This window comes from Taudactylus pleione, unplaced genomic scaffold (assembly GCF_031769625.1).
Source record: "Taudactylus pleione unplaced genomic scaffold, aTauple2 ptg000518l, whole genome shotgun sequence".
Lineage (NCBI taxonomy): Eukaryota > Metazoa > Chordata > Amphibia > Anura > Myobatrachidae > Taudactylus > Taudactylus pleione.
Window position 1 is genome coordinate 1,377,764 of NW_028284920.1, and position 14,231 is coordinate 1,391,994.

Sequence of the window (14,231 nt, forward strand, 5' to 3'; positions counted from 1 at the left end):
TAAGTCTCATTTTGAAGTCATGTTATTCCTAATTATAGGCTACATGCAATAGCAATATATTTATACATGCCCCTCACCAAGCTGGGATGCTATTTTCATAAATAATGAATGAGACGCATCTATGTGAAAGCCCATCCTTGCAATAGCTTTGCTCTCTCAAATACCTGGGTTTTCTTAAGTTATTTTCTCTTTTTGTCAAAACACGTACACTATAAAGTAGCAAAAAGGCACCATATAATGTACAGCTGTGGCCTCATACACCTAGCCTATATACGCCATGGACCGCCAGGTCTCTAACAGTGTATGCATGAGGCGTCAGGATTGGCAGAGCTAAGGTTCAGTAGTATCTCCTCCTTTACCCAATTTAATTTGTTGCTGTGTTTGGTAGAACTTTTATCCCTTATGTAACACTATGCAATGCAAGACTTTTTGTGTATCCTTGAAGTGTATCCACGTTGATCATTATCTGCCTAATATTTTTTGATCCATTATAATTAAATGTTTTTTTTTTCCATTGTCCTTCTAAGTGGAATATAATCATACAGGGGGCGACAGAGAGATGTGATGAAGCACCTGTACTGGCACAAAATGCATAAGACATCTGGGCCCTCATTCAGAGCCGTACGCTCTGAGCAGAGCGCACGCTCTGAATGAGGGCCGGGCTCCATTTTCATGGAGCGTCCTCCTGGACGCTCGTATAGCTGTGGGTCACCACCCACAGGCTATACGAGCGTGCATTGTGATGGTCGCGATGGTCGAGACCATCGCGACCATGGAATTTGCGAGCCGGAGCCTGCGGTTGAGGTTTTCAACCGCAAGCTCCGGAGTGATTTTGGCTCTATCAGAGCCAAAATCACTCCCACTGACATCACTAGTGATGTCAGTGGGCCGGCTTCTGACGGGAGGCGTTCCCGTGGGAACGCCCCCGTCAGGGAGGCACGCCCCCGGCACGCCCACCTAAGGGGGCGTGCTGTCAATCAACATTGACAGCACGCCCCCTTTGATCGGACACAACGAGCGAAGGACTTTCCTTCGCTCGTCGCGTCTGGCGCATGCGCACGACGGAGCTCCCTCCGTCGTGCGCATGCTCAGTCCATAACATCGACCCACTTGCGAGCGGACAGCCGCTCGCGAGTGGGTCTGAATCAGGCCCCTGGTCTCTTCTCTGGGAATGGGTATGCGGCCGGCGGTTCGATTCCCGTCAGCGGCAGCCCGACAAAAGCAGAGTTAGAAGCAGCGGAAGCCCGACGGCGCTGGAAACCCGATCGTGGATAGGTGAGTATATACTAACCTAACCCCCCTAACCCTCCTTAGGGGTGCCTAACCCTAACTTCCCCCCCAAGTGCCTAACCCTAACCACCCCCTTCCCCGATGCCTAAACCTAAGTCCCCCGGGGGTGTGCCTAACCCTAAGTCCCCCCAGGGGGTGCCTAACCCTCCCTTCCCCTAGCCTAACCCTCGCGGGGTGGGTGCCTAACCCTAAGTCCCCCCCGGAGCCCTAAACCTAACCCTCCCCCCCGCGGCTGTCCGCTCATGGCGCCCGGCATCACAACGATTGGGACGCCGGGCACCGGTCTCCCAGCGTCGGGGAAATGCGGGCGTCTACATCTAGACGCCCGGCATTTCACCCTTGCCGGGAAATGACAGTCGGGAAGCCGGCTGCCGGTATTTAGGCAGTCGGCTTCCCGATTGCTTCCCCTTCTCTGTGTTATGGTCTGAAATATAGGTTGTTGTATTTACCAACAGCTTCTGCTATTACAGCATGGGACAAACTGAGATATGCTAGAGATTGTGGCTAAAGAGGTCAGCTCCAACTACATGTAAAAAAAAAAAACCACAGCGTCCATGATCTGATCCCTTTAAAGCGCAACATATTATGTTGTATGTTGGTGCTACATAATGTTAATAAATAATACTAATTAATGTGTTCTATATTGCGGTATAGGAGCCAGTCTATGCCTCTCATAATGAGATAGCAAGCTACTGAACAAATGACCACACTTCATCGTTACTTGGAAAAAGGCATTAGCTAAGTACCAGTATTGCATTTGATTTTCCAGAACACAACGTACCTTCCGGTTTGTCGTAAAAAGTGCTCTTCAAATTCTCTTAATGCTTTTCGTAATCTTTTCTTGTCGGCTCTGGTTTCTCGAAGGTGATCCAGAAGCTCTGGCCTGTGAAGTACAAAAAGAAGGTTGATCAGATTTCATAAAAAGTGGAACGTAGTTACAACATGGCTGCACTCACAGGGACAGAGGGGCGGATGTATCAAACCTTGGAGATAATATGGAGAGACATGAAGTACCAACCATTACATTTCTGTTATTGTGTTATTGTGTTATTCTGTTACAGGCTGTGTTTGAAAAATGAGCGCTAGAAGCGATTGGTTGGTACTTTATCTCTCTCCAAGGTTTGATAAATCTCCCCCAGATGCTGTTAGATTAGTGCCATGATTGTATATTAGTCCGTTTGCCACATTAGAATTAGTAAAGGAGCTATTCAGATAATTAGTAAGGTGCTCCAAACACAAATTAGTTATGTTCCTAGCTGAGTTATATACATTTACTAACAATTGCCAATGCCTATCAGCAGGTAACATTACAGTACACAAAGCCCTCCAGTTGACTAAATGATGATGGATCCTATTGCAATACATAGTGGAAGGTAAGAGGTATGATGCCAGTTTATCATACCTAGCCGAATTGCTACTAGTACAGCTGGGTCACAGAACTGCTGAGGTCAAAGGATACACACATTAGACTAGCACTAAATAAATAAAAGCAGCTTTAAAATAAACAGGATTTACATTTCCTATTGAGAAGGAGTTGATCTATCAAAAATACACATTTGTCCTTTCAAATCTTGATGACACAGACTGTTAGTATAACTTGGAAAATTGTTAAATAATTTCCCTTTTCTTCCCCAATTATATTTTTTTTTACCAGCAGCACATAATAAATGGAGGTTTGATAACAGGGCAGAGACTGATTTCCCGCCCCTAACACGCTATTGGCTGGCCTCCCATTATCACTCATATCTGATAAATGGGAACATATATCGCTGCCTGCAGCATTATTGGTCAGCAATCTATTAATGCGTGTTTTTGTTTCTTTATATTTGTGCCTTAATTGGACTACAACTTGTCTGGATTCATGTTACAAAGTGGTCACTTGAATATTAAATGTTTTCCAGTTTTGCGTGCGCGTTTTGTGCGTCGTAAAAATAATCTTTATTTTAAAAAAAAGGGTTTCGGAATGATAAAATTATACTACATTCTGTTCTGAAAAGCTGGCAATTTAGTTGTCACTTCATTTACACGTTTGATTTCTTGAACATACTGTAAGTGGTGTTCTAGTGAAGATTTAAATGGAAAAAAAAATCAATATGAAATCTAAGCAGCTCTTTAAAGACAAGTGCTCTCAGTGTTATACGTTGGTAACTATTACTGAGATATGAGGACATCCGCATTAAATGGTTATAGCAATTGTCACAGCAGGGCATGCCTTTAATTATGCTTGTGAATAAAATTATTTTACAGTATTGGTCCCCTAATTAAAACTAATTGTAGATTGTACAATAATGTATGTAAAATATGTAATCAAACAGCAATGAGTATTTAATGAAATAAAAAAAGATGTATCTTGGGAATAATTGGTTTTAACAGAGCTGTATATTAGTAGCTACTTCTCCAGGCATGCTCAGTGAGTATAACTAGTTCCAGAAATAAGACGTGAAATCATTTGTAAAACAAATAAAATAAGCACTTGAAGACTTGTCCAGACTGTGGAGACTACTATAAATTTTGAGTCATCTTGTAATATTAAGTGAGTAACGCTACCTTAATTCATAGCAAAAAAAGCACTGGTATCATGTAATATAATGGCTATAAACTTCACACAAGACAATGAAGGACTAAGAAGATCAGATAGTTTACTGAACTTCCTTTTAACACTCTACAACGATGTCTGCACGGGTTGTCATTTCCAGGCAAATTGGAATGACATATCGTGCATAAATTGCTCTTTGTACGGGCAATAACAGATGGTCTGGGACGAAGGAAATTCGTCCTGACCATTGTCCCGATTGCCCGTCTTTGCAGTGTGTACCCGGCCTAAAGGTGCGTATCCATTAGGCGATGGGGTAACGACAGTACGATTATGACATCGTAATCATTCAGTCGTTCCTCATCCTATAGGTGCCCACACTGAGCGATATGTCGTTCAGTGTAAGCACCCTCCCTTATGCCCAATCTGTCGTTATCGGCAAATCGACCAGCATGTTCAGGCGATGATTGATGTCGAAAACGACCAGCGGGAGCGAGCATCTCTGGTCGTTTCCGACATTTTCATGCCCGATACATGCACGATTAATGAGCGATTCAACAACTACGATGTCGTAATCTTTCAATCGCTCTGTTTAATCGGCAAGTGGATACGCGGCTTTGCTCTTATTTTGCTACTCAAAAATTGTGGATGACTAATTAAATCGGTTTTGGCGAATGTTTAAAGTCTGCTCATTGGAGACGCCAACTGTCCCCTCCCCGCTTTAGCTAATAAAATAACGCATCAATTATGTTGAAAGGACATTGCAGATAATAGGGCCTGATTCAGAGATGTAGATACAACTTATGTATTATTACTCCGTCTTTATACCAATGCCATAGCTAATACGCCCGCCAACTGCTGCATTAATCCACCGCTCTGCGCATTAAGACACAGCATCGCTTGCACCATCAGAGCTTGCACCAGCCCTATGGAGGTGCAATCTCTGTGCCTGAACATGGCCACCGGTGTCAGTGCAACTGCGTCAAAAGATGCAGTTACTGACCAGGATATGGCTGCATCTGGCTAGTCACCCGTTACCATCCAGAAACGCCCAACGAAAATGCCTCACTCTGCATCCAAATTCGTTCTGCATCTCTTGGCTGTAACCATTGGGTGCAGCCCAGTGCAACGCAGACTGAAAATATCGGCCACCTGCGTGCGGCATAGACATAGCGTGCACCTCTAAATCATACAGTAGGTTAATAGAGTTCTGACAAACTGACCACTAGTGTGTATGCTTGCTTACTAGACTGTAAAGCTCCAATGGGGCAGGGGCGTATTAAGAGAAGAGGGGGCCCGTGTTCACTCCCCGTCCGGGGGACCCCCCCTCCCCTCATGTGCCTTCAGCAAACTGACAGCAGCGGTAGACTCCGGGCATACGCAGATCACAGAGAAAATGGCACGCATGATTTTTTTCTGTGCATGCGCAAAACGCTGGGTAGATGGCAGCGGAGGCCATTTTCCAGGCATTTTCTGCAGCACTACTCCTGGAACATCGGAGAGGTAAGTATAAAAAAAAAAAAAAAGTATGGGTGCGGGGTGTGCGTTGCGGGTTCCCCCAGGGGCCCACACACTGCACCCACTATAAATACGCCCCTGGGCAGGGGCCAAAATGAATTACTTTGTACAGCACTAAGTAAAATAGTAGCGGTATATATTAATTATCATAATTAAACTTTGTCAGTCACCTGCACACAATGGAGGAAGCCATTTTGTAGACAATATACATTATAATTTAGTCTAACAAATCACTAGAAGAATAAATACACGGCATTTCCTTGAATATTGGATGAGCCTACAATATATCTGAGGCAATTTCTACAGATTCTTGGGGACCTGCCTTCAATGCACAGTATGTAAGTGTGCTAGCACATTGTGCGATCATATATTCAGTATTTTATAAAGTCACATGAAAAAGAATAATAAGGAAAGGGTTTTGGTAACAGCTAGTTTACTATGGCAGTGAGGAAGAATCCCTTACATTGACGCCTCATGGAGGTTAGACATGGACAGAGCAGGCTGCCGTGACGGTCGTTTCTCATCCAGAGGGGAGACGTATGCTGGCTCTAGATCATCACTGCAGTAACCAAGGTGCTCAGCAGCAGCTAGATCGTGTTCTTCCGTCAATACAAATTCACTGGACGAGTTCTGGGCACTGTCATCGTCGGAATCCTCTTCTTCATGCTAAGGAAACAACATATGATGTTTACATAAACATACTTCACTAGCATGGGCCTGGGTTTAAGCCCCAATGTAGCCTATGTGTAGTGGGGGGCAGCCATTTTGTGTGACTGTTTCTATTATTGCAAAAGCAGCAATCAATGTACTAGCAACCAGGGAATCGTCATGCCTCAGTAATGTCAAGGAAACCTAGGGAACTGATATGCTGATCTCTTATGGTGCCCACACAATTAGAATCTTTACGCTTTCTTATACTGTGAATATAAATTACATTAACCTGCTTCCATAGACACCTGCCTTTTATAATGAAATAAATAAGAAAGATTGTAAAATTAACCCACAAAGATTTTTACTGAACAATCCAATACAAACAGAATTTCAAACAATTTCAGCAAACAAGAGGTGAATGTATTAAGAAAAAAAAAATTACAACATATCCAATTGCGGTTCTATGCAATCCGATATTACGTATCCAATCGGATTGGATATAACTGCATACTTAGCTAAAAATCTGATTATATCTTCAAATTGTATAGGTCCAAATGTTAACACATGACTAGTAATTCTAACAGTGTCTTAAAAATAAAAGTCGTAAAGTTCTCTCCAACTGCCTAATTCTCTCCACCATTTAGTATTCTGCTTATAACCGCAGTTCTTTAGGGCTCACAACTGTCCGATGGTAGAAATACTGTAATAACCACTTGTGACCTTTTACTTTCAAATCAAGAGTCTGTTGTTATAACTGGATTTAATTGGCCCTTGATACAATAAATTAAGGAGACTGCACAGAATCACTTCAGAAACGCACAGTGTTAGCTGCAATATGGCAAATTGGCAGTATTACACTTTACGTGAATGGCGTTTCTAAATGCCTGTTTTTAAGGAACCCAAGTAACGAATGGGATAGCTCAGACAATTATTTCCATGCAGAAGGAGTTGTAGGACACAATAAAAAAATATTTTGTGTGCAGGTTAATTTTACTCCACAATTATGTCATATGCAGAAATACAAACAAAAATATACAGCATTAAAGAGAAACGGACTTACAATTGTTGGAATCAATGAAGCATTAGACAGCAGCTGCTTTAAGATTCGATATCTGTCGTACAGAGGTTTCATGAGACTTCTCTCTTGCTTTGTAACCTAAAACGTCAAATCGATATTATTCATGTAAGACCATAGATCACACAGTAGCTTTCCTACACGTTACTGTAACACAAGTTTGATCGGACTAGCAAGCATTAAATTAAACTACTTTTGGAGTAAAAGCTGGTTAAGGTTTTCACATATTTTCAATACAAGGCGGACACTTATAAACAGACGTCAGACAAACACCGGGAATATCCATGTGCAGTGTGTGCAGGGCAGTCTCAAGTAGTGCGGAATAAAGGTCTATCACTTCTATCATCTCTAATGCCAGCTAAACCCCACAACTGACATTTGTAAGTAGATAAAAAAACACTGTTCAGTTAAAAATGTAAATACTTCACTACATATAGCTCTAGCTCCCCCCACATCTTTAGGAGAGTGTCTGTATGGGATCTCAGGTAAAGAATAGATTCTGCATGCTATGTCAACAAGGTCATAATGTCGATATGTCCGCTGTCCAGCATGTCGACATAGCAACAATGTCGACAATCGTTGGTGTGGCGATGCAGCTGTTCCGGATGTACAAAACCTAAGCCTCAGCCTAACCCAGCGGCTGCAGCTAATGTTCTGGCGGTTGTGGCTAATGTCATAGGTTGCGGCAGTAAGTATGTCCCTAATCCTAACGTTGGCATTATGCAAAATGTCGGCATTTCATTTGTCGACATTCGCAATGTCGACACTGTGAACATGTCCGCATTTTGCAGCTGTCAAATGTCGACATCACATTGGTCGACATCATGAGTGCAGACATTGTGACTGTATCCATCTTTCTGCACTGCAAGACCACAAAGCGGTCACTGACTGTCTGGATAGGGAAACCCCTCCCCCTTACAGGGACCTGCTGCAGAGAAGAGACATGCATATTTAGTCATGATAAACACACCGGTTACTTCATGTATATTCTCCTGCTGAGTGACACATGTATGTATTGATATGTACAGTGCTAGTTTTCAGCAGGAATAAGCAGGAACTCCATTTCTGAACCTCTCATTTACTATGACATAATGTCCTGGGCCAAAATTGTAGAATTAGAATAAAGAATTATATCCAGACCTACTAATGCTGGGCATACACTCTACAATTATCTGTCAGATCTCTGTCAAATCTGTCTGGTGGGAAGGTAAATCTGGTCCGTTTTCTAGTGTTTGGGAGCAAATTTCTATTGTTATTTGCTCCCATAGATTACCAGGTTTTCATTCCAACCAGCCAGATTGTACAGATATCTGACAGAAAATTGTTTAGTGTATGCCCAGCATAACACTTTAGGTCCAACCCTTCCGTAATTTACATTTCTGTTTGAGCTTGGTATCAATGAATAAGCAATGAAGGAACAGCGTTACAGATGTGCCCTCATTTACCTAGCAAATTTGTGCCATGTGGCGAGAGACGCTTGGCACAACTAAACTGGTAGCATATCGTACTTTTATCAGAATTTTACATTTTATTCGCATTGCAGCCACCTACAAAGTCGCTTACAGTGTATCAGATACACTAAATCAGTACTTTTGTAGCAAAGGAATTGATATAAAGTAACAGATAAAGCAAAGGATGCGTGGCGTTAGGCATGGCTTGGATGGTTTTTATTGGAACTCTGTTTCTGTGCCTTCTTACCCAGATCAGTGACTGAGCCGCACACAGAAGTACATGACATGCCTGCGCCAGTATTCGGTGTACCTATGCATTGTACTTTTGTTGCATCAGTGATGACAATAAGACGCATATTTTGAAAAAATAAGAGTCTGATAGGTTGTTTAGCATGGCTAAGTCGCAAAGCACGTGGGGCACCAAACGGTGCCATTTGCCGCAATTTGAGGATAGGTATATGTGGACACATCTGTACTATCTCTTGTGAGTTTGAATGTATTGAAATGATCCCAGTAACTCCTACATAAACCGCAACTGTAATGTGCAAACGCATCCGATTAAAGCTGTCAGCTGAGACCGGTTCTCACCCTCTCAGGAATTGCAAACAAATAAGTCATTATAAAAAATGGTATAAAAATATAAACAATACTGTACATCAGTTTGAATTTAGGTCCATAAACAGGGACATTCATGCTCCTAGCATGTACAAAACTAAAAATGCCCCAACCAGCCATCTAAACAGAACATGCACAAACACGGCCCCATCTTCTCTACAGGGGCCAGCATTATTATCACTTTCTGCATAGGATCCTCTATTTTATACTAATACATTGACTTATAATACAGGTGTCAGTATAGAAGAATGGTAATCTCATCTAGTCAGGAGGATGATATTTCCCCTTTATTCATTTCGGCTACATTCTACAATCAGGTAGTACTTCACATAGGGGATAACCTGAATATGGAGTGTAGCTGGAGGAACTTACATTTATGTGCATACAATGACATCTGTGCTGTATGCTACATGGAGGTATGAGAACCAGAACAAAGAGCCTGATTTAGAGTCACCGCAGTTGAGCGATGTTTTCTGCCTGCAAATGCCTCTGAGTGGCACCGCGCATGCGTCCCCATTTTGTACGAACACAGCAGCAGTAACAGAAATGTAAGAGGCATTCCTGATTGGTGAATGGGAGGTAACAGGGGGTGTGGCTAAAAAGATGCACAGAGATGATTGCCTTTTCTGGTCTTACTGTCGCAGGCGGGTCGCCAGTGGTGGAACTTTCAACAGGGCGCCCTGAGGCACAGTTTGAAGGCGCCGCCCCCTAGCAACCCCATCACACCTACCTAGCAACTCCCCATCACCAGGTACCTGGAGCTTGCGACAGGGGATGTACGGGAGGTACTCCTCCGGGGCACATCTATTAGTATGGACGGACAAAGAAGAAAGACGCAGCAAGGAGCCGCACACGCGCAGAAGGTGCCGGTCGAAGGTCACTCTTCCGGCAAGCTGCTCCGGGGTCTAGTGGCCACCGGTAACGGGAAGCAACAGAGGCAGCATAGAGTGCGCCGCCAACAATCTGAATGCGGCTGTCCCTCCTTCCTCCCTCCTCGGTGTCCTCCCTGACAGCTGGCGCCCGGAAGCAAATGCTTCCACTGCTTTCGGGAGTTGCACCGCTGCGTGTCGCTGAAAGCGGTTGCATACAGAGACACTCAACCGCTCACAATGGAAGCCATACTCAGACTGCACCTGTCAGAGAGCTGGTGTAAATTTCGAAGGTGCAACCGATGGTGGTGTCTAAGAAAGCACCAGACAGTAATGCAGCGACTATAGACACTGACAGCGGACATCTCAGCCCTTGCACATTCTGAGGCGCGGATGTACACCAGGGCGGGGCTTTGTAGTGGCATTAGCCTAAAGTCGTGACTGTGGCAAAGGACGAAAGGAGGCCGTAACTGCGTCTGTCTCAGAATCAAACCCAAAAAGTGCAGCTTCACCCCTGCAACACTAAAACCACTTAGTCTCACAATCCAAATGACTAAATTAGTACTTATCATATTATAACCACATAATTTGTAAAGTAGGATTAAATCTCTATGTAATAATAGGAGATGTCATAGTGCCACGATGAGTACAGATACGGTATATCCAATTACAGAATTACGTGCATAAAGGTTATTACCAAATAAGTACTGTAGTGTACCAAGCCTCACACAGATTATGGTCAGGCCATAACAAACATCGCAGGTGTCATTTAGATTGTTAAACCTTTTAAAGCCGTTTGACACACCCTACAAAAATAGTTCTCACAGGGTTTATAAACGTTAAAAGTGTCCTTTACAATCAAAACACCACCTCACAGCTGCTTCCCATGTGTATTAAAGGTCTGAACTTGGTGTACAATGACATAACAGCATCCTCTATTACTTAAGAGTATCTCTAATAGCCCTAATATTGCACTACTTTAGTGTATCATTTAACAAGCTAAACTCAAATATATGATTATTATAAGTGATATTAGAAGTAGTTTATTATGTTCAGGTCAGATCTGTAGAGTTATTTATATAGTAACCTCTAACAGTACCTATGCTGCTCTCCTATTGGTTACTGCTGATACAGGTAGGGAGACCTCCATTAAAGTTGATTTTGTTCAGACATTCATATCACATGAAAATTGACAATAAAAAAAAAAAAAAGGAGTTTATCCCACAATCTATTCAAAATGGATTTATGTTCCATTCAGCCGATATTGACTAATTTTATAAAATCACCATTTTTATCCCATTCATTCTGACAGGTAATGCATTTCAGAAAGCACTATGAAATACACTACCCATCAAAATGAATTTAAAAAAATCACAAGCAATGTACATGCTGGCTGCTTACATTTGGCTGAACTGTTAGGGATGCTTTCTCTTGTAGTCCCAGCAAGCACTGACTGCTTCTGGCTGCCAGGACTTGCTGGGACTTAAATTGGCAATTAATTTATATGGGCATTTTGCAGCAATTGAAATGCATTGCCCATTGAACTTCATGGAGATTATTATTCATCTCAGGGGGTGGTCTGATTAAGTGAATTGTAAATTGCCATGTAAATCACTGAAAACTGGAGATTTGGTCCAAATCAACATTTGATAGACCTCCCCAGGAGATGGCTTGGTAACGCCTGTCCCCAGTTGTCCTCCCAGTGCCTATAAGATGGGATGGGGCACTGATAATGATCTCTTTATGAATGTTATGCTACACCCAGAAGAATTTGATGAAACCAGGAACGATGTGTAGAAGGCTGGATGCAGCAATATAGCCGCACCTTGATAGCTGGGAACAATGTGTAGAAGGCTGGAATCCCAGAAGCTAGCACGGAATGTTGGCGGAGACCCAGACAAGAGATGTGTAATCTAACCCGCCGGTCATTTTCACCAGGGACCCTGGCAAAAAAAGTTTGGACTTTGCGGCGTTCGACAGGCAGGTCACTGCCCCCTGGCTGGGTCACTCCGTACTAGTGCAGAAACAGGAAGAAAGGCAGACACGGTATAATATGAAGGACTCTAGCTGGAATAAAAAGAAACAGCAATGCAGGATACTAATCTTGGTTGTAGCAGGCCAGCTACTCAGAATTCTAGCTGGAGGATGGCAAACCAGCAACAAAAGAAACAAATCGGAGATGTAGCAGGCCAGATACTCAGGATTCTGATACCAATAGGACTACTGGCAGGCAGAGGAATACAGGCACCAGGAAAAAAGGACCAGGGGCTCATGCAGCAAGTAGGAGTTATAACCGGCAGGGTTGACTGCCAGATAAAGGGAAGAGCAGCCAATCAGAAGCCAGCTACTCTGGCAAGCCCCCTGTAATGAAAATCTTCTGCAGCTGGAGCACTGCATGTCCCTGCCAACCCAGACTCCTCCCTCCCCTTCCGCAGCCGCCAGGCATACCAGTTACCTACCGCGCGGCAGAGAGCCGCTGGCCAAAAGAGTCATCATGATGTCTCGGTCACCTAGCAATGACCGGGAATCTATGACGAGGCGAGCCGTGGTGGCTCGTGACAATGAACCACGTAAATGGCACTAGAATACAGCATATGGATTGATTCGTGCTAGGGACCCTGCAAAGATAGTTTCAGATTAACATAACATACTAACTGCATCTAATATTAATGTATTTGCATAGAGCTCTTTAACATTATAAGTATTTCAGCAGCTGTTTGCTACAGTTCTTAAAGTAGAGATTAAAGGATAACAATTTGTACATCTCAATTTGAAATGTTTGTCACACATTCTGTAATACATCCAGATATGGACAGAAAACAAGGTAGCCCATCCGCAAAGTCTAACTCTCTCAGGTTCCCTGCAGTCGTGTTACAATTCCCTAAACAAATTTGTATGGACTTAAATGGTCGAACACAGACTGAATGTAAAATAATCCTAACAACAGTTTGAAAAATCTTAGATAGATGTTTACAGCATCCAGGAGGCAAAAACAGTGAAACATTTAACACTTTCCCAAACTATTGCTACACGGAAAAAAGAAAAATATCTAAAGTTACTGAACTGCACAGCATTTTCCAAGAGAAACACTTTATGGAAATGTACTTTATTTTCAAGTTTGCTGATATTTAGCAAAGCTGTTATTTCGTATAACACTGGCTTCAGCACCAACCTAGTGGACTGTGCTGTGACTAGGCAAAATGTCCATCTAATGGAAATATACCAGGCCTGAACAAACCCTGAGAGTGATGAGCAAATACCACAGAAATATTTCTGCTGGAGCCTAATGTTTGGAAATAAATTCTAATAAGGTCAATGAATGTGCATTTTCCTGGCTCCTGAGAGCCAAAGACCAGATCATGGGGGCTCCTAGGTTTCACAGACTGGCTCCTGAATTCTACTATATTTTTTATATATATATATATATATATATATATATATATATATATATATATATATATATATATATATATATATATACATACATACACACACATATATATACACACACATACATACATATACGATGCCAGCACACTTCTATACAGTAATAAAGCCAATAAATAAATACTATGGCACATTATAGCTGTATGTGTTTCTCAATGATGACTTATTATTAAAATAGAAGATTTGTATATTGAGGTGCATACACACGGTCAGATATGTCAGATGAACGATTGAACGCTCTGCAAACGATTGAACGATTTCAGCCTGTATTAAAATGAATGGAATCGTACAAAATCAGATGTCAGATATCGTTATCTGACAAACCGGACTGCGCATCGTTCATCGTTCATTGTTGCACACATGTCAGATTTTTCTTTCAGATATGACCGATTTTTAAAATCATTATCGTTCAGATCTGAAGAAAAATCTGAACACGTGTATGCACCATTAGACGCCAATGGATGTAAGTCAGCCTATCAGCGAGATAAATAACTGCAGTGTGAAAGAAGATGTAAGGGACTACATTTGTCTACAGAACCAACTTAATAGGATTTACATCTTAAGGCAAATATAGTACACACCTCTTTGCTCTACATCAGGGGTAGCCAACCTCGGTCCTTGTGAGCTACCAACAGTTCATGTTTTCCAGACCACCTAGCAGGTGCACAGGTGTATTCATTACTAACTAACGGATTTGAAAAGATCCACAGGTGGAGCTAATTATATCACTTGTGATTCTGTGAGGAGACCTGCAAAACATGCACCGTTGGTAACTCTTGAGG

At 42.5% G+C, this 14,231-nt stretch overlaps 1 protein-coding gene across 2 annotated transcripts in view; it reads right to left on the reverse strand.

The window, feature by feature from the left end:
* Positions 1-14,231, reverse strand: part of FAM13C (family with sequence similarity 13 member C) — a 382,048-nt gene that overhangs the window by 10,614 nt on the left and 357,203 nt on the right. For both annotated transcript variants that reach the window (XM_088450454.1, XM_088450455.1), the window contains 3 exons: positions 7,053-7,148; positions 5,805-6,007; positions 2,072-2,173 (listed from right to left, as the gene is read on the reverse strand). In XM_088450454.1, the coding sequence (XP_088306580.1) occupies positions 2,072-2,173; positions 5,805-6,007; positions 7,053-7,148 (401 nt within the window). The remainder of the gene's footprint in view (positions 1-2,071; positions 2,174-5,804; positions 6,008-7,052; positions 7,149-14,231) is intronic.